Source organism: Anoplolepis gracilipes, chromosome 1 (assembly GCF_047496725.1).
Source record: "Anoplolepis gracilipes chromosome 1, ASM4749672v1, whole genome shotgun sequence".
In the NCBI taxonomy this organism is placed as follows: domain Eukaryota; kingdom Metazoa; phylum Arthropoda; class Insecta; order Hymenoptera; family Formicidae; genus Anoplolepis; species Anoplolepis gracilipes.
Window position 1 is genome coordinate 11,540,695 of NC_132970.1, and position 25,392 is coordinate 11,566,086.

At 35.8% G+C, this 25,392-nt stretch overlaps 2 protein-coding genes across 3 annotated transcripts in view; one reads left to right on the top strand and one right to left on the bottom strand.

Moving 5' to 3' along the window:
- The window catches only part of Skeletor (DM13 and DOMON_DOH domain-containing protein skeletor), a 45,492-nt gene extending 28,616 nt beyond the window's left edge, over positions 1-16,876 (top strand). The window contains exons 3-16 of one of the 2 annotated variants that reach the window (XM_072899391.1): positions 1,927-2,139; positions 2,909-3,239; positions 7,567-7,704; positions 8,400-8,472; positions 8,654-8,762; positions 9,294-9,456; positions 9,781-10,040; positions 11,732-11,831; positions 11,969-12,153; positions 12,242-12,544; positions 12,629-12,797; positions 13,028-13,221; positions 13,441-13,665; positions 13,806-16,876. In XM_072899391.1, coding sequence (XP_072755492.1) covers positions 3,152-3,239; positions 7,567-7,704; positions 8,400-8,472; positions 8,654-8,762; positions 9,294-9,456; positions 9,781-10,040; positions 11,732-11,831; positions 11,969-12,153; positions 12,242-12,544; positions 12,629-12,797; positions 13,028-13,221; positions 13,441-13,665; positions 13,806-15,827 — 4,029 coding nt within the window. In that variant the 5' untranslated portion in view covers positions 1,927-2,139; positions 2,909-3,151 and the 3' untranslated portion in view covers positions 15,828-16,876. Of the gene's footprint in view, positions 1-1,926; positions 2,140-2,908; positions 3,240-7,566; positions 7,705-8,399; positions 8,473-8,653; positions 8,763-9,293; positions 9,457-9,780; positions 10,041-10,474; positions 11,067-11,731; positions 11,832-11,968; positions 12,154-12,241; positions 12,545-12,628; positions 12,798-13,027; positions 13,222-13,440; positions 13,666-13,805 lie in introns of those variants that run through there. The other variant, XM_072899399.1, reaches the window with a different exon arrangement.
- A 3,538-nt stretch (positions 16,877-20,414) lies between these two features.
- LOC140669522 (DDB1- and CUL4-associated factor 10 homolog) lies at positions 20,415-23,628 on the bottom strand. The gene is made up of 7 exons (XM_072899468.1): positions 23,353-23,628; positions 22,888-23,212; positions 22,652-22,765; positions 22,346-22,543; positions 22,081-22,252; positions 21,778-21,993; positions 20,415-21,697 (listed from the first exon to the last, which is right to left on the bottom strand). Exons 2-7 carry the CDS (start codon positions 23,091-23,093, stop codon positions 20,540-20,542), a joined length of 2,064 nt encoding a protein of 687 aa, XP_072755569.1. The 5' UTR covers positions 23,094-23,212; positions 23,353-23,628; the 3' UTR covers positions 20,415-20,539.
- Between the last annotated feature and the right edge of the window lie 1,764 nt (positions 23,629-25,392).

The window sequence follows — 25,392 nt, forward strand, 5'->3', positions numbered from 1 at the left end:
TTATTGCGTAAAGATACCATTTTTGCAACGTCGCGCCAATGGTGTCGTTTCGACTTTTGTTAGTTAAGAATTTACTAATCTGTGATCTTTCGAATCAAATACAAATTAATTAAATTATAATTATTTCAACTTTTTAATTTGCCACGCAATTTATATCTTTAATCAATATTGATAAAAATCCCGTGTTATTTGTCATGTCGCTCTCAAGAATTGATTCTCAAGAATTTCCTCTAGTGAAACGATCACTTGCTCTTTTCTAGATTCACTAAACCTTACTCATTTCAATGTTAATTAATCAATAGAGCCATGACATATTCCTCTCTTCTCTCCTTGCATTTCTCCTGTCTAATTCTCTTCATAACGCTAACTATATTAGTTGCACATTGTTAATATTGATTATTAAAAATTATTAAAAATATATATTTGTCGTGCAAATATGTCAACACAAACATATGTTTATATTTCACGGACATTCTTCACAAAAAAGATGATATGTCATCTGTCATCATAGTTTTTTGCAGCATCAGTCGCTTTCTAAAATGTGTACGACATGCCAATGATCAGCGTGATTCGCGATTTCTGCAAAAAAGGAATTTGAAAAGCGAAATTTGCAAATTTCGTTTTTTAAACCAAAAATTAATTTTTAAAAACTAAATATATATGTATACAATATATGTATTGTTGGCAGGTGTCTTTTTTCACAAAGAAAAAAAATGTACGTTTCAACTTTGATTAGTATACTAAATTTGTAAACTAATCAAACATCCATAAGAGATGATGATTGTTTCGTACATGGATTACTATATGATTGTTTTGTGCATGGATTACTATGAGCATTCGAAGCAAGTTGAATAAGAAACGGTATGAACTGCCTTGATCCATGAAGGCAGACCGCTGCTGATGGATCATGATTCAGCTTCAGCATTTACGATTTATCTTATACGACAAACTTTCACTATTCTCATCTCATTATGCCAGTAGATAGTCATCCAAACAAATCTACATCTCTCAGATACGCTTGATCGCTCTTGAAATTCGACGGCGAATCGTAGATGCGCGTTTCATACAGATAATATTTTTTTTCCTACTCGAGAAAACTTCGTAAAACATTGTTGGTTTCCAATATAGAGTCGTTTTACGCACTTTAAATGAGACTGAGTGCGATCTGCCGCTTGAGAAAAAAAAACATCGTTCACTTATTATATACTTATACATACACAAATTTTTCGAGATACAGATAGCAATGAAATTTTCATTCGCTGAAAATGCGACCTGAATACATTTTAATGAGGGAGAAATGTATTAATAATGTGTCGATATAATTATATATTTTCTTGTTAATTCTTATTAATTCTAGGTAAACGTCGCGTATGGTGTGTGATACACGAATACATACTTACAAATGTACAACGCATCTAGTGCACATCGTGTCATTACATATGCATGAGATGTATACATCCGCTGCGACGCGCGGTGCGAAAGTGCGTGTGAGATTAGACAGCTGTGATCATTCTATAAGAAACTACCGAGTGTGTCTGTCAGAGGGTATACCTACACGAAGAATAAGGAAGAGGACTTTCGCTCGTTCGCTATTCTGACGCGGATCGTATTCTTGGATGCGCATTCGAGCGCTCGCTGACATTCTTTTTTTTTCAAACGATAAAATCTGTTATTCTTATTATTTTACTATGTCGACTTTCGATGTTGACAGAAAAACGCGTTTCACGGCGAACATGCCATTACCAGTTGCAGATAATTAACATTCCCGGTTTAAAAAAAGCCATAAACTTTGAAACTATTTTTAATCATCTACGCGGGATGTGTTACGTATATCCGAAAATTTTTACTCGGACAAAATGTATGCACATATCATTGACTTACTCACTTATTCTAATCTTGTTTCTTCTCTCCTCTTCTTTCCGACAGCGCGGCATAATAAGGTGTGATAGGAGAAAGGAGACGAAACGAAGAAGACGATGAACAAGACGGTTTTCAGGTTGGATCGAAATTTTTTGATTTCTGCCACGAGTATCAACCAGTCCGCATACCAGTCCACCCATGAAGGAATGGAAAGCAACTTCTTGCCATGTCAAAACCGACAAACTCGCGCCTTCCTGGCCTGTGGAAGGTTTGAAGAAGGTGCGCTGATAAAATACGATTCAATCTGCAAAATCAAAATGAATTAATCTATTGTAACAAATTGCATACACTAACTCTCTATACAACGTATATAACGTCAAAGAATAGTTGGTGGAAAAAAATAAGAAAAAAAGGTAGAATAAGAGATTGTTTTTGTGAGAATGTCTTCATTTACAACGATGAAATTGCGCCTCATCGCGCGGTATTGCAAAATGAATATCTCGATGGCAACCGCGTTACATCGTCGAGAAGCCGCATTATTATATACAAGCTTGGAGTTTATAATCGTCGAGGTTACTCGCGGACGCGAATAGGACCCGACTCGTCTTTAATTTTCGTTATCTTTAATGCTCGGGATCTAATTAACGAGGCGCGCAAGTAAATCTAAAATGCAAACTCGTGGGGAAAAAATAATCACACGTCGCGTTACGACATTACTCTGCCGAGTAATATGTTAAAAGCAGCTTGAAACGCGCGATGCGCTCACTCGGGAAATATTCACCGAGCACCGAGTCTAGGCAAGCGTCCTACCGTGCGATGGGGTAATATGCGTCGTCGTGATGACAACGTCGTAATTGTACGTAATGCCGTAAAATTTGTCACATAATTGCAGCCACGTTCGTAGACGCAACGCGCTTACGCGAATTCTCACGCCCGTCTTCCTCCGTAAAAATATGACAATACGTCATTTTATCTCCCGTTTATGAAATCTCTCACGCGTATTTATCGTCTCTATCTCGAGGATGATATATTGAATATGTGTAAATAGTTTGCCAATAGTGTCTCGTCGAATCCGGAGCTCTGGAGCGAGGTGGATGTTAGGACGACAACGGTCACGGGGACTTTTACCCTAGGCGCGAAAAACTGAAAAGTCTTTCTCATTAAAGAGAAAGACAGAGAGAAAGGAACGGGAACGGGTGAAGCAAGGCGAGCCGGTGATCGCGTAGTGGGACCAACAAAGTTACTTGGATCGACAACAGATACTTTTCTCGTCAGTAACCACCAGGACACCATGACGACACGATCACTCGCACCGTCCTCGACGCGACGACCGCCGACCATCGGTCTAATCATCGCGTTCCTCCTCATCGTAGCCGCACGTAAGTCCTTCCTCGATCCAATATTGATCTGATCTAATTAATTTCGAAAATGATCGCAACTGTTACTCATCATTTTGACGAGAAATAACTGATTGTTATATCACAGTGCAATCGCATAAATTTGTCTCATTTAATCGACGAGAACGGAATCGCAATTATTAATATGACACACACGGCGAGAAAAGATACATTTAAAAATATTTTTCAATTATTAATATATAAATCGTTTTTAACTACGTTTCTCGAAACATCATTCCTCATAGATTTCGATCTAAAATAACTGTGCTAAGGATGGTTATGATCTCTCTCTTACGCTCGATCGAATCTTTCGTGGCTCATCAAGCGTTGTCCTTGATGAAAAGTGAGGGGATTAAAGACCTCGTATTGAGTTATCCTCAGAATATTATTCTCGTGAAGCAATGAAACGTTATCTGAACGTAAATAAGATTATATAATGTGGATATGTGTCGATTAGGCACATATGTATATTTTCGATAAAATCGTTGTCTCTACATCTTTCGCGTTCGACGTAGTTTTATCAAAAATTTAAGTTAGCTTTAGGAGTTAAAATAATGCTATAATCCCGTCGCATTATTCGGGCTAATTGGGATATCCGCACGCGATTTCGCAGGCTGTTTCGCTGTCCACTCTACTTACCGCTAACTTGCGGCTTCGCATCCTGAGACGACTTCACGCTCCGCATTTTTCTGCATGTGCTATTTTTAACGCGTACTTTAGAAAGCAAGGAGAAATCATATGATACCAACTTGCAATTAGCAATTACTTGATAGATCTAAAAGCTAATGTCGATCTGCCGCATTCTCTTGTGTCGTAATAAAAAAAGGAAATAAATAAATCACACGGACGGAAGAAAGAGATTTCTTACGAGAAATGGATAGAATGATAACATAATTAATGTGAAAATCTAATCGAAATTTAGCGTTACCCTATTTAAAGTAATTCGAGTATATCGGAGTAATGATAGTTGCAATTAGCTACCCGGCCGGAAGTTGGCGCACTAAGTATTTTGTTACCGCTACAAATACCTATTAAAGCTATATTAATGTGTACATCAACAATGACGATGTAGAAAAACGTGTGAAAAAATTAAAAAAAAAAAAAAAGAAAATACATATTTTCCTCTCTCTTTTATCGTTATTATCTATTTTTAAAAAGTGCGACCAAAAAAAAGCTTCAGTAAAATAATAACCAAGTAATCGAGACATTTATAGCATCAGAATTTTAAATTGATAATAATTGAAATTTATGAACGTAACGGGTTTTGATAATTATATACGCAGCAGCTTATATGTGTGTTACGTGTGGACTTTGTAAAAAGATGTGCGTGTTTGTTGCGATTTGCAAGTCGAAAAGGAATCACCGTGCATAAAATTAAATTCTGAAACTCGGAAAGAGGATGCGAATCTTCTATATGCGAGGACGGCAACGAAAACGAAAGGGCGATAACACCGACGTCGGCGGACCCCCTGACATTTCCAGGCTTCCAGGAGGTGAAAGCGGGAGGCGGATAACCGTAATTGGCCATCCGTGTATATGATACAAGTTCCGAGTCCGCGATGTCGCAATCGTGTATGCCAATAGTCGCCGTTGGTCCAAAATATTCGCGACGTAAATAATCTCTGATGTATCTGAGATGAGACGATATACGTACGTTATGTGAATCACACTCTTGAGAGAGCAATGTGAGCTATTCTTAAATTCGTGACCATAATTAATTCTTCATCTTCGCGCAAATGATAAATATTATTTAAACACTCGTTTCTTTCTATTGTATTATAAGAATTTTGCTAAATGACTTAATTTACAACGTTCGATTAAGTCATAATTTTAGTCAGTTTATCAATTTCTTCGATATTTTAGAAGATTAATTCAATTATCTCATTAGATCGATATTTTATTATAGATAATTCTTTCCGGTTTCTTACACTTACAAAACGTAAGCTGTAAAAGTAGCATTTTATATATTTTATTATCCTGTATAAATAGATGAATATCGTCATGATACTGTCATGTCACCGAGAGATTTGCAAGAAACCTGTAATTTGCGTACGGAAGCATTACGCTCTCACATGCATACATAAATCACGTACACACGATAAAAAGTTGAGCATTTCCTCTTATTAAGTTATATTAAAACTTTTATTTATTTACATAGGTAATCAACTCTGAAAGTTAATACACATTCTGTCTCGCGTTTTTTCTTTTGTTAATTCTCTCTAACAATAAGTAAATATCTCTCAATTTAAAAATTAATTCTATTGAGTTCGTAAAAAGAAAATGTGTGAGTCAAATCACCTTTGAGTAGCATTCGTCTCGCAACGAACGTTCTTGCTTCAGACATTATCAATTTTTAACATCTTGAACGCATCGTTCGTGAACATTTTGCAATCCGCGTTCGTTGAATCGAATCGCGGAAACGCAACCGCGCGACCTTGATTAATGCGCGTAGAACGCCAATCTTCGTTGCCCCGACGTGGTTCTGGATGGATGACAGCCGTCCTTCTACGGAATTCTAACGGTACCTGGACGAGCAAAGGGTCCGATTTAACGAGCTATGTAACATAACCGATGTATCCCGAGCCTGCGATCTATCAATGGAAACGTGCGGCCTTCGCGTTTCAAGACATTACTTATCTGGTACACGTGATACAAATATACAAACATACAACATTTCGATGCATCATTATTAGTACCTTCATGAGTTATTCTCTTCCTTTTTCTTTCTATTTCTTCCTCTATTCTACATATATTCCAATAATTATTTTTTTATATATATTATGTACATTTTTAATATCGACTTTATTTCATTCTCTTTGACACACACATCCTACAATGATTGTTTTATATTCTATATACAATATTTATGCATATATATCACATATTATCGAGTTAAGTAAGAATTTGAGAAAGAATATAAATAAAATAAAAATTCAGTTAAATTGCTTTTAAAAATGTTTTGATATAAATATGAAAAAAAAAGAGATATTTTGTTTGGTCGTTTATATTTTCAAGGTATCTTTCCCTAGGGGTTTCACGTAAAAAAAAAAAATGTACTACTTAAGATTCTGCGATCCAAAAGAAAAAATTTGAGAAACGTCGATCTGATCGCAACCGTTCTAGATGAACTGTCAACGTATCGCGATCGGACGCGACCACAAACGATTCACTTATCTCGGCGAGAGCCGAGATGGATTCGCGGAACCTAGTTTTGCGTACGATGAGCACGAGGATACCAATCGTAACGAGTGCTCGATCAATCGTTAGCCAATTTATTCTCTCGTAGACGAGGTACATATATCGGTTACCGTTATCCATCGGTTACCGTATTTGGGAACACGTATCCATCAACATCCCCATGATAGCAATAAGAAAGAGAGAAGAGAATGGAATATGTTATTCCAACAAACTCGCGCATTATTACGTATAGTAGCGGTTTTTCCGCAATCATTCTGCACAGTCTTGCAATCATCTGTAGGATAATAGCGCCGACTGAAATGTGGTATGTGGAAGAGATATGTAATGTCATTGTCATAGGAATATTTTTTATAAGCACATTAACGTAATCAAATGAGAAAGAAACACGTGAAATTTGATTATTTGTAACATTTCGAATATTTCTAATTTGAAATTTGTATAATTTGTTGCCCTGAAAAAAAAAAAAAACATTTTATATTTAATTACGATCAATATATTAAAAAAATATTTTATATTTTTCTTCCAATATTTATTAAACTCTCAGATAAGTCAAACATAAAAATATCTCATTAAAGAATTTTTTACCAAAGAATGTATTTAACAAAATAAATTTGATCAAAGGCTGTATATCGCGTGTAGTATATTTTATTTTTTATTATAATATATACGTATGTAATAATGTAATAAAAAATATGCTATAACTCGCACTTTTAAAATCCATATAAAGTCCAATGCACAAAGTATGCAGTATTCCTTTTCTAATAATTCACACACAACATCATATAACTCGATAATTGATTTATTCATCATTTAATCTTACAACATTGCACTTGCTGATAATTTTATTATAATTATACTAATTCTTCATGATTTATCACGTTATTGAGTAATCCGGATGCAGAATGTAAAAACGATAAACAACAAATTTATTACGATGTTATACATGTGTGCTATTATATTAGAGCAGACACATTTTAACACACGCTCATAACACACAAGAACTGCACTTTCCGTTTCGCGCGATATTTCATTTCAGCTAATTTAATTACGCCAATTAATTTAATATTATTTAATAATTAAATCCATTAATTTAAATTTCGCTTCTTGACAGAAATATGTAGCGGAGCGTATTACGGAAAATTGATCGGTAAGCTGTCTGAACTTCATCATGGCGTGAGTGGCGAGGTTTATGCGGTTGATGCAAGAACATTATTCATCAAGGATTTCACATACGATGGCGAAGGTCCAGGTTGGTATATTGCATTGTGGCAAACTCAAGTAATGACAAGAGACACTGATTTTTTAAAATATCCTAAACAGCACTAGTAGCGATAAGAATATTTACGTATCTCAAAGAATCAATCATGCGATAAGAAAAACTATCTGTTATTATTTTTATCGATTATTTAATTACCAGAAATAACGTTAATTATTAATAAAAATTAATCATCACTTTTTAGTGCATAATTGTGATAAAAATTTAACGCAAAATGCATTTTTATCTATATCTTAATAAAATTATGTTATCTATACGATTACGCATATTTGATTATTAATTTTACATTAAACAAATACTGCTTTTTTTCTCGCCTCGTTGATTTTTGAAAAAAAAGAACATGAAAAATCGTTGGAAAACTTTCCCTCGACCTGATAGACTGACCGCGATCAATTTTTCTGTGCCGGAAAAACTTTCCCAAATCTCTCTGGCACGCGTATTCTTAATGCGCAAACAAGCTGGCTTACAGAGATGCCTGTTCCAGATTAATGAGAATATCTAGATGCTTATTAGAGCTTCACGATCTGAGACCGTGTAACGTGCTTCTTATCTATTCGTTCAAACCAGCTCGTTCGTCATCATTAACAACAGAAACTTTCCTTAAGGATCTTATTTGCGAAATGTTTATCGATTATAGAAATAAAGGCAAATCATCATTCTTCTTCCAGCCGCCTTTTTTTACGCTGGAAACAGCAAGGGTCCAGGTAATAATGGATTTCGGGTGCGCGACGAACGCGGAACGTAAGTAAAACGATAATAAAAGAATATATTCAGTAAAGTATTGCTATATCGAAAATATTAAATATGGCTTGCAAATGTAATTAATTATCTTAGAGTAAGAATAACCACAACTTTTAATTTTAAAGCGACTCCTTTCCCTTCAGTTTTGCTCGATTTATCAATATTTCCATTTATCTAACAGTACAAACGTTCTTAAACGATACCGCAAGAAGGACATCACACTGACCTTACCGGACGGCAAGACCTTGAACAATATCAAGTGGTTTTCGGTTTGGTGCGACGAATTCTCGGTAAGTAACGGATACGCATGTTCGTGACCTTGGTCTGCGCAATATCGGTTGTGTGTACTTGCTCATTGCCGGGAACCGGTCATCATTTTCTCGAAGTACAACTTTCACACTCGTACAGGTTTACAACTTGCCGTTTGGATCCGCGTGTGTCAAGTGAATGGGACATACAATCCGAAGAAACGTCATTCGATCACTGTAGGCTTGCCATATGTTCGGGATTAGATGAACATTAGAGTTTCCGATAGTTAATAAAGTTTTCATAAAAAAATGTTTGAATTTCAAATTTTTGTCACTTGCGAGTAGTTTATATTTTATTTCGAATTATGTTGATTTATTAATTGTAAAAGATTAGCTTGTCTTTCCTTTTATTCTTCATCTCTCCTATAAATGTTTAAAAATAAATCATGAAGATTGTGACAAGCTTACAAACATATAATGAATGAATATATTATTTTACCTACATATAATGAATACCTTGATTACGTAACATAAACACAAGTTTCTTTTACAAAGAACTATTTCTCTGTTTAGGTGAATTTCGGTGATGTCAAAATACCGCGAGGTTTCGATTATCCGAAACCACAGAAATTAAAATCATTAGGTGGCATACACGGCGTCAGTTCCGAACCGGTTGTCATTGTAGATGCTCAGACTCTGCTGATACCCAGCTTCAGTTATGACGGAGAAGCACCTGGCAAGTTTTTTTTTGATATTATAATAGCCTTAAATTTCGACATTGTTAATAAATGATTATTGCAACATTTGTAAAACATGAAAATCTTACGCAATCGAGAAATATCCTTTCGAGAAGAAAATCGAGTTTTTTTTATGTAGCAGATAGTATTTTGCACACTTTATCACGTCATCAACTACGATTATAGAGACGACTTATTATTTTAGTCTCTCAAAATTTTTTGTTATATTATTAATAAATTTATTATTATAAATAAAATGAATAAGTTTATTTATATCGCGTTTATTTACAAACTCGACAAGTGAATGCAAAATTGTTTTGCAGATGCCAAGTTTTGGGCAGGTACTGGTCCGACGCCATCATCGCAGGGTATCCGAATACCCGACGAAAATGGAAAAGAGCAACCGTTGCGTCGTTACGATCGCAAGACGATCGTCTTGACGTTACCGGGCGATCTGACCGTTCATCAATTCGGTCATTTTGGAGTATGGTGTGAAGCATTCGCCGTTGACTTTGGCCACGTGCAAATTCCACATGGTCTAAACATACCGCCGTCCCTGAAAATGCTAGGAGTTTCACCACAGGTATGTCAGATATATTTTAATTCACCGCAAGCGCATAATGGAGTGATAAAAGAAATGCATTAACACGTAATGTGCACTGTAATATATTATGCAATAATTTATCGAACCATTATTTTTCGACCTCGTCGGTACTATCTCTTCTTCGAGTTCCTCTTTTCTTACACTTGACCACTTGACTTTGACTGTTTCGACTGCGAGAACGTGATCGTCTTCTTCTTCTTCTTCTTCTTCTTCTTTAGAACTTTTGCTTCTAAAGAAATTTTTTCTTCGGTTTATTCTTGAATTTTAATGGCGGGCGATAAAATTCTTCAGTCTCACAAAATAGTAAATAAACTTAATGGCAAACATTCGTTTTTCTGTTCTATCGCGAACGACAGATTCAGCTTCCTATGGTTCATGGAAATAAATACCCTGTCTCTGTCCTTGTGTTGCAGAACGTGCATCGCGGAGGGCAGGGACAGTTCGGGGCGTTAACAAACACATACGAGATCTCTTCTTTCGCTTCCTCGTCGCCTTCTCCTTTCACTCTCTCGTTCGCGAACTTATTCTCGCAGCAGCATCAACGTCCGACGACCTATCGGCCGCTCCTACGCCGGGACGATCAGATTCAAGTAGTTCGGGCTGTCGAGGATGCGCAGGCACTCGAGCGACTTCGTTCCCAGGCGCAATCTTCCTCGGCTGATGTCGCGGACTATCAAAGCCAATATTATCGCGCGGCCGACGAAACGTCGCCGTCGACGGCTCGTTCGCGTGCTCGTTTATCCGACCCGCAACAAAATTCGTACGCGAGGCTCTTGCATTTCCAAGGTGACAGGAAAATCGACTCGTTCGTGCGTTATTGAAAATTACCGTGCGAATCGACCGAACGTGGACATCTGTCATGCCCGAGTGTATTTTCTACGTGAACGCAAAGACCCTTCGCTTTTATTGCCTCCAATCTGTTAAGAACTTCATTTAGGAAATTTCCAATTTTTCAACATTTGTCCGAAAGTTTATCTCATAGCGTTTTGAAATGATATTAATTATTATTATTTAAATTATTGTATTATTAATTGAATTATATATATTATTTTTGAATTAATATATTATATAAAACATATAAAAGTACATATATTTTGTTAGATATATATATAAAATGAAAAAAGAAGAGATTTCTTTTTAATTAGTTAGAGAAAAAATACAAACTGTTTTTTTATATTTCTATTTCTTTTACCCGAGGAACAGTTTATATATGCATCATATATATTCATGCGAGCCTATATATAAAATTTATAAAAGGAAAAAAAGGGAAAAATATGGAATTTCTTAAATATTTATTCTTGCTTTGATTAATCTTTTTCATATAAAATTTCACCCGCACATAGTGTGTAGGAGAAATGTTACAAATTTTCTTCTTTATACGTATGTATATATCTATCGTGAATATCGTGATATTTAACATGTACACACATAATATATGTTTGTATATGTATATACATATGCACACACAAATCCGTTTATACGCGCGCATGTGTGTACTATATTTTTTATATTTTTGTACTTATTTTCTACATGTATATTATAACGTATTGCACATCAAATAAACATATTTTTTACAATTGGAACTTTGTATATATTCTACAATTTTAGTGAGTAATTATTTGTCTTCCAACAATGCTGTCATTGTTTTCGACTATCGTGTGTGATTTCAGTCGAAACTTAACTGCGAAGTTCTTGATGACAGCATAGCTTTTGAAGTGCGATGGGCCGTAGCCGGAGACAGCATAGTTGTCCAGCTCGTTGCAAAATTAGGTAAATATAAATCTTTATATTAAGAGTTATTTGTGTGAATAAAAAAATTATTTTCTGAAAATATATATAGAATTGAAAAAAAGATGAATTTGGTGAGAGGTAATTACAAAAAATTAAATTAAATTGACATTACACAGATGCTGGACAATACATGGCCTTTGGATTATCCGCGGATACGGAGAAGAGCACAATGATTGGCGGAGATGCCACCGTAGCGTGGGTCGACAAGCAAACCTTGCAAGGATATGCTGTCGATTACTTCTTAGACGCGAAATCCCAGTGTTCGGGGCGCCGAGGCAGTTGTCCGGATTCGCGTATACTGGTACAATATGCAAATAAACCTGTTTGAGGAGTTTTTTTCCTTTCTCTCTCGTTTCGCGTAACGAAATAACTAATCTTCTCATCTAAAGGAGGGCACGGACTCGGTGCGATTATTGAACGCAGCAATGGTGAATGACTACAGCATCGTCACGTATCAGAGACCGTTGAGGGCCAGCGATGAATTGGACCGTCCGATATTGACGAATAGATCGCAGGCCATAATCTGGGCCATCGGGCCACTGAACGAGCGGCAGGAGACCAGTTTCCACAGCCGCTATTTGAAGACCGATCAGTTCATCGAGTTCAGCAGACCCCCCGCGTGGAACTGCCCCATGCCTGATCAAGAGCAGACCTCGGCTTATAGTGAAACAGGAAGTGGCACTAAAGTTGTTGTAAGTTGTTGTAATAAAAATACGTAATTAGAGAGAATGTTACATATTATATTTACTTTGAAAAATGATATGTTGAAATGACAGGAGATTACCAATACGAGAAGACCGCCACGTTTACCGGCAACTCCCGCACCGGCGTCTACGAAAGACGCTTGGGAAATACCACCTATTCAGTGCAACGAGCCGGATGATGGTGTCTTTTATGCGCAGATGGGACCCACTGGAGGAAAGCACGGCTATCCAGCCATTACTGGTAAAAAATCATCGACGAATGTTATAATATTCAAAAATTCCATGTTCTATTATATAATATTTATTAATTTTGAATAGCTTTCTCTTAAATATATATATTTAGTCTTTCGTAAAATTCATCAAAATTAGCACAACTTACTCGATCCATTAGGTGTTCCATGAGAAGGTATTGCAAGAAAGTTGTATCTATATTTATAGTCCAAACCGGTCTTTACTTCACTTTCTTTCTAGGTCACGTCGGTTGGGGAATTTCTTGGTATATTAATGGATTGTTGATACCTGAGATTAACGTGGTTCGAGGTAGGAGATACACTTTCGTCACAGAAGGTGGTTCAGATCCGAACATACCAGCGCGTTATCATCCGTTCTATATCACGGACGACCCGATAGGCGGTTACCAGCACAAAACGGCCGAAGAGAAAGCGGTAAAAAAAATTCTTCTCTATAAAATTCTCTAAAAAAGATGTCACTTCTTAATTTAATTTCTCCGTTAAGGAAAGAATTTAAATTTAAAATTCCTTTTGTCTAAGCGCATCCTTGAGACAAAGTTGTTGAAAAGCACACGTAATAGAAGGATTTTTTGTATTAAACACCTAATTATCAGTTTGTGATGACTTTTTTCTTTTCTTGTTTGGCTTTAACAGAAAGTAAAGATATTTGCTGGTGTATCCCGACAACGCGGGAAGATTATTCCTACCGGTACAGGTCGTCTCTGCAATTGGGTGCCAGATCAGAATCAACCGCCCGCGGATGACTTTGCGTCTTTCGGAGCTTATCAGCGTACTCTGACTCTTGAATGCGATCATGGTGAACCGGGTTTCGTGGAATGGACGCCTGACGAAAATACACCTGACACAGTGTATTATCAGGTAATCCCATCCGTATCGCGTATCGATTTAATTAGTGTCGATCTTTATACATGTGTGTGTGTAATTTGCGCACAAGTGTTATAAAGTATCTCTAAACAGATTTCTTAAATAGATAACTTTATGAAATAATTTTCTTCCAGTGTTTCACACATCGTTATTTAGGCTGGAAGATTAACGTTCTTGACTCCTGTGACCTTGATACTAGCAACGAGCCATCGTCGGCGGCCAGTGAAAAGCATGAGGTGTACGTGGAGCCGACCAATGGCCGTCAGGATCAGCCGGCGGATCAGGATCTAGAATACGGCGCTAGCATAGCCGTAGCGAGCAAGGTAACGCCACCAGAGGAGTTTCTTCATCAACAGCATGTTCATCACCCTCACCGCGAATACGGTCATCGTCATCCCCATCATACGACGACTAACAGCAAGTTAAGTGCTTCACATCACCACCCGCAGCTACTAACGAATGCCAATAACAATTACGATCGCTTGCAATCATCATCTTCATCGTCCGAGAACTCGTACGAAGCACGTCCGAAGGACGCGTATCGTGTTGATGAGGATGCTTTGCAACAGCAGCAACATCGGCCGGTTACGACCACTCACGAGCAGTCGTCGTCCCTTCGTGCCGGTCATCACACAGAGCTCGGACGGGAGCAGACTCTGCAGAATCAGCAGACTACCACTAACCACCAATTGTCTAACCTCGTTGCAGATCACCAACGACCAACTTCATTGAATCACGGGACAAAGTTGTCTTACGTAGGGGTGGCCAGCGGCAACCACGGTCAGCTACCATACTCCCGAGCACCACATTATTACGCGACCAATTATCATCACTACGTTCGCCATCAGCTTTCTCCGCCTCTTCCTCGTTATCATAATCAACACGAACCTCCGAGGACCCAACTGATGATTATACGCCGACCGATGACTCTAACGCGCCGTCCGATGTTGCAGACTTTACAAGCAGCTAATATGATAACTTCGACAAACGCGATGTCGTTGCCGTTCCCGTTGCCATTATCGTTGCCGTCGTCGTTATCTTTGTCTCCGTCGCCACCGCGATCAATCTTCATCGAGCGCAAAAAGTCTGTTTATCGACCGCCCGCTATCGCGACGACGACTACGACGACGACGCAGAATCCGACCGACAAATCTGTTGCTAATCCACCACTCGAGAAATCCACGGCGAAAGTCGACACGAAGCAACAACGCGCAAAACTCGAGGCGAAAATTGGCTCGGATATCACTGCGGATATTTCCGATAATCTCATGGACCCTCCCTCGTGGACATACCTGAAACCCGCGCGCAACACTGGCTTCGATCCTGACTCCATCGTCATCGAGGGTGGTTTCAAACCAATTATCAGAAATGTCATAGACAATGTACCCGATGTCGCGCAGAAAAAACCAGATGCAAGTGGAGGAACGTGGCGTGACGACAAAAAAGTATATGGGAAGCGTACGGATTATCGGACGATCGATGAGTTCTCACCTAGCTTTATGCCCGTGACAACGTCCACGATCGACGGCGGCAGGAAGCAGAAGAAGAAGGCATCTCCCACGCGCTTCTCGTCGCGACTCGATGACCTCGACGACATGGAGATGGCGGCCGATCTTAGATTGGATACTTACTATCTTCCTCCGATTGCTAGAACGCGACCCGAACAGCTACCAGCCTCCTCTTCCGGCGTGTTAATCACTTATGACGGTAAGAAACTCAAGGATTCCACCGGCCTGGCCAGATCCATTTCCAACATCGAGCATCGCGATAGCAAGGGCAAACTGACGTCGGAGCTGCTGAGCAGAACGCCACAGTTCGGTAAGTTTCAAGGTGAGCTTCCTCCTCTGATTCCCGGTGAAATGCGCACAAACGACTCGTCGTATGAGAGGAAATACCGTTTACCGGACATCGACCTATCGTTCCGGTCTGAACTCCTGCCCAAGACGAGGCTGACCCTGGTGGAGAGATCAAAGAGATCCCCGCCGGAGGAGCGTCGGACGATGTCCAGTGCCGACTTTCAACGAGACAACTCGAACAGCAACAATCACGATCGCCAGGAACGCGAACAGGTCGAAGCAGTCAGCGGAGGAGCAACGTGCCTTGGCAACCTCGGATCTATCGTACTGATGACGATCGTGACGTATTGCGCGATCTGAAATGGTCGGTGAAGCCTTCGTGTCTTTTGATGAAGATGATACATCAGTAGTATCCTCGCGGAATCGGTAGATCGTTGATCATCTGAGTGCGTCTTTCGCGTAGACTCGCGCGCGATATAGGATTCGCGTGCGGAAATAATAGACGATATATTTCAATTGCGTTAACACTGGGGAAGGCATTTACTAACATAATGAGAAAACCACTGTTTTTCTATCCAAGTAGTACAATCTGCCTGTCGAGCTCCTCCGTCTCGCTTCTGGTATCGCTCTCTTGATTGCATTCTCTTGGCATAATAGCCACAGCTACTGACGCGAACAACGTGAATCGACGTCTTCTTTTATGGCTTGTAGACGACTTTTGACGATTTTTTTTAGGTATTATTTTATATCTGAAAAGAGAGAAAGTACGAGTTTGTTTTCCTATATTAGACAACGGAATTGCCATATCTGAAAACCCACGTGAAAACTCAATCCGGTTTTAAAAATGTCGACTTATAGCTGGCACCTGGAGGCGTTTGCAGCAACAGGTACTTGTTGAGTTTTGCTGGTGTATCTGTAAATAAGTTAAAGCAATTTTGTTAATAAAGATATAATCTTGACACATACAGTCATCAAACTGTTATATTAGCTCCCAGTTTTAAGAACAATCGACACACATGCATTCGATTTCAATGAGCAAATATCTGATAAATTAAATATATTTTCCATTTAAGTTATACTAGAATCTGGAGCTATCATAGAATCTGAAATCGATTTAGATAAAAAAGGAGAAAACGACACGCAATAAATGCGATATTGCGATAATATATTTTATTGCAGAGAATAAAAAACAAGTGTTATACAAAATAATCGACACAATGTTAAAAATCACAATGTCGAGGAAAACCAAGATTGAGCCATTTTATTAAAAAAAGGAATAATCCCCACACAATCTCCGACAATGCATGTCGTCATCCTTTGCGTCTTTCGCACATATACTCACATTCTTACGAAATTCCATACAGCGAATTTCAATTTAAATATTATACATATACCTACCTACGAAAAGAAATAATAGAAAATCTTATATATATATATATATATATATATATATATATATATATATATATATATATATACATATATATATATATATATATATATATATATTTTCCAGAATCTTATCGCTGCAAAAATAAGCGTAAAAGTACACACACACACACACACACATCCATAATCGCTGCATTGTAGGTATTCAAATTAACATTTAAATTAACAATTAAGATATCATATCAGACACCGTTGAATTATTAGATCATAATGTCAAATAAAAACATGACATAACATCGAATAATGTAGATTTTATTTTTTAAATTTGCATCACTGATATTAATTTAAAAAATTATCTGCAGATTATAGTTCATTAAAAAGGATATTTAGCGAATTTTATAAATGTACTGTATTTTCGATTAATTAATAATCATCAAAAATAAAGTTGATTATGGAAAGCATATAGAATGCAGAGAGAACGCAAATAATTTTAGATAGAATTTATATACAGAAAGAAGATTTTGCACATAATATATGTTTCATATTCATAATATCAAAGAAAAGAATAAAGTGTCAAATAATTCTTTGCTTTTGACATGTGTGTACCACGAGACAAAAATATTTCTTACTGCTGTTACAAATCACAATCTGATATTATGTGTGTGTATGTTGGTGACTGAAATCTAGAAAACGTCAAGGTATGTATATATGGATAGAGAATACATATTAAATAACTAAATAGCAGAACACTTTAAACGCGGAGATTATTATTATTCTTAATACATATAATCAACATCGCGCGCATATTTACATATATATATTTTACAAGTGTATATATATATATATATATATATATATATATATATATATATATATGTATGTATGTCTATCTCTTATTAGTTATACAAATATAATGAACACTCGGTTAATTATTCTTCTACAATTTTAAATAATATACAAACTTTACACCCAGTCATATGCTTTTTGATGATAAAATTATCAATTTTTTGCTTATAAACGACAGCCTTTCTATACATTTAGTATTGCATATTATTTATATTGCATTATTGCGTATATGTATGTTTCAGTCGATTAATTTTACATTTCATTCCGTATATATCGTAAGTATGAAAATTCTCAATGAAAATTCTCTTGTTAACTTGTTAGTTATTACGATTGTAAAATGACATATTCTTTAAAAAGAAAGCACATTCTTCTGGGTATCGATCATATAACTTTTCTTTTAGAGCAGAAATGTGAAAAGTCAATGCCATTGAAAGGAATGGCGTAAATTTTCACTTTCCATGAAAGTCTAGAGGAAAAGTTAAGTGATCGCTGCCCTGATAATAACAAGTAAATCAAAATTGTATTTTTACATATAGAGGCTTATTAATTCAAATTCATTTGTTAATAATAAGTGTTATACATTTTAACGCGTTTCAAATTATCACTTACAAAAGTATCATAAGATAAAATATCTATTGCAATATACAATTGTTTATACAACTGTATATTGCAATTTGCCTTTCTGAAAGATAAAAGTTTGAACCTTCTAAAGTTGTAATATACATTGATCGGAAAAATATAATTTTCTCGATTATACCATTTTCGTAAAGAAGTAGCAATTTAATCCCGAATTCAATTTCAAGATCGTTTTCAAACTATCTTTCACAATGAAAATACTCTTATCAATATTATATCGTTATCGTATAATGTAACGTGTACAATATATAGTTGCCAAGTTTTATTCAACACGATCCGTTAACGTATGTTTACGAAAGAAAGTATAAACGAAAAATGCAGAAAAGGATGTTCCGCACTTTCTACTATTAGCGATAAATTTATTAGACATACGACAATTTTGGCAATCTTTCAGATTATAATTCGAATTCTGCAAATAAAAGCAAAATCAGAATTTTTTACACATTTAAACATTTGTTGTACAAAACACAGACAGTTTATATAATAGAATCAAAGTAATAAGCCGTGCTTTTCATTAATATCAACGTAATATACAATAAAGAATAAGAAATATAAGCGCGCGCCATAATGTTATAATAAAAATTTCAGCAAAAATCATAAAATCAATATTTTTCTCATATTAAAATGATTAAAATTTACAACGTTTATAATAAATTTGCGTTGAAATTCGTGAATATTTTATCAAAATTCACGGTGCATTATTAATTGCATTCAATTTTATCACGAATTTCAACGCAAATTTATTATAAACGTTGTAAATTTTAATCATTTTAATATGAGAAAAATATTGATTTTATGATTTTTGCTAAAATTTTTATTATAACATTATGGCGCGCGCTTATATTTGTATATGGAGTACACAAATATGTATTTGATTCTAAGTGACATTTAATTAAAATAAAAAATTGAAGTAGATAAAAAGTTTTTTGGTGAGATTGTTTCTGTTAAATAATAGACTCATCTCTTTTGATATAAACATTCTTTATACTATTATATAACACGTTAATATATACATAAACCTAATTCTTCAAATTATAATTTATAAATATACATCAATAATATACTTGATGCTTTATATGCAATGAAGACAAAGATATACTCCAGTTCCAATATTTTACTTTATGTTCATAAATCGTGATGGGCATTTCCTTTTCAAATAAAATTATGTTTGAAATTTTATAAATCGAATAAATTTGCTCTTTTCAATTCATTTCTAATAACGAGAGAAAATATATTCTAGCGAATTTTGTACGAGAATAATATAGTCGTTATAAATTGTTTTAATCATAACAGCAATTGAAAAGCGAATTATTGCATTTTTCAGAATATTTTATATAAAAAGGTACAATCATTATAACTAAAAGTTGCTTCTAAGATCTAATTTTAATAACGATTAGAACTTTCTACTCGCACTTGTAAAAATATTTCGTAATGAAAAGACGGTCCTTATAATTGAAAATAAATATTTTTAGTGTTTGATTGTTCGAGCAAAAATAAATCATAAAAAAAGCTTACTTAACGTAAAAAAGTGAAATTAAGAAATTAATTACATTATTAATATACAATGTTAATGGTGCATTGTTTTTTTTGTAGATTGTCATTGTATCATCGGACACAATTATTAGATAACGTTGAAGCATTGAATGTTATAATTATTTGTCCAATATATTATATTATATGTGCATACAAGTCACACTGTCACATATATTAGTACATGGATGGGCAACTGATAAATATGATTTTTTTAACAACTTTTTTCCCTTTCTAAACATAAAATAATTATTTTACAAAACTTGATCATTTGGATCAAGGTACAATTATAATAGTAGAAAATGTGGAACGGCCTATTACACCTACATAAAAATCATTGTATGGGTTATATATATATATATATATATATATATATATATATATATATTAAATAACATTCACATTTAAAAAAGGTATACAAGGATATATATAAAAATAATACAATTATATATAACAATATATAATTATATAAATATATAATTATTGTTTTATATATATATATATATATATATATATATATATATATAAAACTATGTAATTATATATAATTAACAAAAAAAATTTCTCATAGATTGATCTTTTACAAAGCTGCAAAGTATACCTATCTACCAAGAGACCGTGATTATAATGAAAAATAATAAAGTGCCTATAAAAATTAATTATCAATTTAGCTAAACCACCGGCTGGTGCCAGACGATCTTACCGCTGAGACAACCGGACACGAGTAAATAGTGCTTGGGTGAGAATTTCGTGCTAACCACAATATCGGAATGACCAGTGTGTGTCGCTAATTCGTGAAGCTGCACGGACTCGTTGGCGGGTGGAACGCAATTAGACAACTCGGAGCACTCGCTCGAGAATGCCAGTAATCGCACGCCGTAACCGAACGGCGAACATATCAATCTACCGTCCGCCGAGAAACACAATTCTTTGATATATCCGGAACCAACATTCGGTTCCTCGATGTAATGCGTCAACCTAGGTGTATTCTGATGAATCTTGTGGTTCCTCGGTATCGCGTACATGGTTTGTAGATTTTGCCGATTCTGCAAATTCTGTACCCGAGCCCGATCGCCGATTATCACAACCGTATGGGATGAACGAGGAATATTCACGCTCACGCCGTTGTTTGATCTAGGAAGCCAGTCTCTTCTTTCGGCGCCGGGGTAAAACTCCCTCTCACGTTCCCTACGAAGCCTCGCCTCCCTGATCGCCACGAGCGCTTCCCATACGTCACCGGTGCTAACATGCAGTTCTACGTTGCCAGTGGAAAAATTGTCGATCGCGTTACGCCGCCGCAAGTCATTGAGCTGAGAGTGCGGTCTGGGAGATCTATATTCTCGCGTACCCTCTCGATCCGCTTCGTCAGCTGACGCCGAATTGTCATTATTGTTATCCACGTCATGCCGATCCTCCGATCTGTCGTCGTGATGAATCGTCGCGTTTACCCTCGCATCGGTGGCGTTCGCGGAGCTCGTACTAACCTCGACCGTGTCAAAATTTGTCCTTGCCGCGTTTCTATCCGAACGAGAATTCCTCGATTGTAGATTTCTGCGCGGCGTCACCTGCCAATTTGGCCTCAATGACTGTCTGAGGGGCGGCGCGGCGTCCGTGGACACCCGTAGAGGTGGATCAAACGAGTTTGATCTCGCGTCCGATGCCACGTTATGTACTATAAAGGAAGACCTGATTCCCGAACGCGATGGTTGCGACTGCGGAAAGTCCACGAACTCGTCCACATTTAAACTCGTCAAACGACCCTCTTCTCCCTCGTTGACATGCTCCCCACTGCTGGATTCGCGTTCCTGTATATCATGAATGCAAGTCCACTATAAAATAAAATGGAACGAGTTAGGAGAAATTTATATCAGCCAGAGAATAGTTGATTATCTGACGAGCAAAATCAAACCTCAGATTTCTCTCCGCTGCTGACGTTTCTAGACAGGGCGCACCATCCTTGCGGATGAACTTGTAAGCTGGATATTACCTCGGCGTCGTCGCCTACAGGAAAATCAGTAAGAAACTCGACTCTATTGTGGGGACGACTATGAGAAAAGAGATGTGTGTAACTAGCTGCAACCGGTATGGTAGTTTGCGATAACTGCATTAATCTGTACATGTTTGGCTGCAAGTATATGATAAGAATAATTTAAGATTATCGTGTTTATAAGGTTATTAAATATTTTGACACAGAAGTGATAGGAACACCTACCTTAAATCCAGCCAAATCCTGACTTAGTGTACTGAGTTTAAGATTATGTATTATAATGAGATATCCTGAAGTAGTGCATATTAACATTTTGCTAGTGTCGGGAGTAAGTCTTGTTCGCATTAGCCCATTTGTATGAAATACACGAGTAAACACAAAGCTATTTTCTGTAAAACTGTAGGACATATATTGCAAAAAATATTATTACAATCACATCACTTTATAAAAAAGGGAAAAATTGCATAGATATTAATTGAAAAGTGTTTACCTGTTAATATCCCAAGTATATATACTACCATCGAACCCACTGGTCAATAACAGGCTATCCTTTGGACTATATTCTATATTTTTGACCCAATTGGAGTGTCCTTGAAGAGTTCTTATCCTTTGCTTTAAGTTTCTGGCATCCCATAAAGCAACTGTACTATCGTCGGAACAAGTTGCAAACATACGTTGATCCAGGAATCTAATCATGTTGATAATGTCACGTTTTATACATTGTATCTTTACCATACACGATTTCTTCTACAATAATAAAGAACCTAAATAAAAGGCTCTTACAAATCTTACAAACCTTACACAATTGACACAGTCATTGTGAGCATTGTCTATCGCATGTATCAACTTTCTACATAATGGGTCAAACATTAAAATACTTTTCTTTTCGCATGCTGCCAACAAGAGAGATCTGTAACATCGATCAGAAATCAGTGAGACACACAGTATAATTTATAAGTTTCAATTAACATTGCACCTAAGGCTTGAGAAAGTTGTTAGGATACACGTTGACATTAGAACCACATTACTAACCCGTCCGGTGAATATTCCAAATTAAATACGCCACCGTGTCTCGCGGCGGTTAAATTGTCCCCGTGATCCCACGAAGTGATGGGTTGTATCGAAGAGTAAAGAGTTTTGTGAAAATTGTCACTGTGGCCAAGTGGGAATTTTACACCTAACTCGCGTTGTCTTAACCAAAGACTGTTTGGCGTCTGCTTAATCCTTATCTTCGGCATTTCAGCCAGGCGTTAATTTTAAACGCATTCAATCGAACTTGTCCAGATAGTCGCGGATGCAGAAGCGGTGGGAACGAGTTCAGAGTGAATAATCTTTATAGAACGATGCTTCTCGCGATCTGTCACAAAACGATATGTATATATGTATATGTATATATGTTATATATACATGTACATATACTCTCGAGATCGTGAGACTAGCAACGATTTTCAAACGACGATTCCTCCTACAACTGACGCTGATGATATTTTTCCTCACTTCTTACAACAAACTCATAGTATCCCGTAGGGAGAAACTTCTCGACGCTGACGAAATTGATTCGACGAGGTTCAATGAGACTAGGTTAGGTCCGAATCCTACGCGCGATATTACACGTGACTTTCCGCGCACGTCTCCGCCTACGTTCGCGAGTCGCGCGACACACGACAGGCGGCAAAAGTAGCTCTAAAATGGACAACACGAGGGCGATTCGAGTCTCGCGTAGCGTCCTGTCAAAAATAAATAAAGAAATAAATAAAGGCTCCGATATAAGGTTCGAATCAATTTTAAAAATCTGACATAACGCAAATCAGCGCCATCTTTATTGAAGATATATATACTGCCTGTTGTCACCGCGTCGAGATACATTTGATATTTGGCCATCGCGGCAAGTTGAACGATTCAAAATATTCTCGAGCTATTGGTGTTTTTTTTTTTTAGAAGGCGCGGAAAATTTTACGTTATGAGCTCACATACACTCACAAAATGGACTCATAAAATCTCAAAAAAACATATAGAAGTAAGTATATTAACTTCATTATATTCTTCGCTCATTATTCTTCTTATTAAAAATGCCAATCGTATTTTAAATATATATATCATGAACATTTAATATTCATCCTCTTTTGGCTCTCTTTTAACAGCTTACCCAGTGAAAAAAGACCTATCAAATCGATATCAAATTGACGTCGAATTGATGTAAATTGCATCAATTCGACGTCAATTTGATGACAATTCGATAGGTCTTTTTCACTGGGTAACCAGGTATTCATATACATATTGTTACTGGAAAGTTATTCTTTCTTTCGACAGCAGTTTTTATAATATACACAATATTATAATTTCTACATGTAATTTCATATACATATATATATATATATATATATATATATATATATATATATATATATGTATGATTTTTTCTTTTTTTATATAGTATGAAAAAAATAAAAGTTATTTTTCTACTCTACTTTTACACTTATATAAAAATATATTTTATTGTATATTAAAATAGAGAGACTTGATAAAAAAATTAATAATTTTCGAGATATAAAATACTGTTGCGCTTTCCGATTGATTTTAATTAATTTTGATATTCATATCTTCGTACTGTCACTCATTTACAAGCATTCGCGCAAAAAATATGACACTCTTTCAAAAGGTAATATATTAAAGGTAATATATTAATATATTAATATTGAACTAACAATAAGAATACGGAACACAAGGAACAACAAAATTAATAGAATAATCATAGTCGTTTGAAAAATGAGAATCCACAAAGCACTTCAACAATCACAAGACTTTACAAGATATTAGCTCTTTATAAGTTATCCTTATTAATAAGTAATTGATAGCGTGCTAAGAGATGATCTCTGGAAGATGGGTACAGTAAATATTAAGTTTGACTTGCTCCTTCAATACGGAGATAGAACATAAAAAGATGATAGAACATTATCTTCTCTTTTCAAAATTCTCGTCTTGAGAGTCAATAATAGAGAGATTTATTTCATTTATACGGTTCAATTATTTGCTATGTAGACTTATCTTTCAAACAATTAAGATTATTTTATTAATTTGTTCGTTGTGTTATGTATTCTCATCGTTGATAATTATTAAAGTTATAATATAAAGTAAAATATTGAAGTTATAATATAAAGTAAAATATTAAATATATTAAAATATTAAATATATATTTATACTATTTTTTGAAACAGTGTTATTATTTTCCATGCATGTTTGTAAATAAGTGACAGTGCAAAAATAAATATCAAAATCGATTAAAATCTATCAAAAAGTGGCAACAATCTTATAATCATGAAAACCATAAATTTTTTTATTAATTCTATTTTAATATACGATATACTGTTACATATAAATGTGTGTAAAAATAACTTACGCTTTTATATTATAGAAAAATTTTAAAGAAAAGAATTATATATATAATTGGTGATCTTTTCAATAATCGTCGTGTCTTTCTTTGTGCGAATAGATCGTTCTTCGAAGAATCCATTTTCTGTTCGTTTCATGTGTTTTGTA

Coding starts and splice junctions, on each gene's coding strand:
- LOC140669522 (XM_072899468.1), bottom strand. CDS start 23,093: ATGCCGAAGATAAGGATTAAGCAGACGCCAAACAGTCTTTGGTTAAGA. Junction 22,766..22,887: donor TTGGAATATTCACCGGACGG/GTTAGTAATGTG, acceptor TCGATGTTACAG/ATCTCTCTTGTTGGCAGCAT. Junction 22,253..22,345: donor TATACTTGGGATATTAACAG/GTAAACACTTTT, acceptor TATGTCCTACAG/TTTTACAGAAAATAGCTTTG.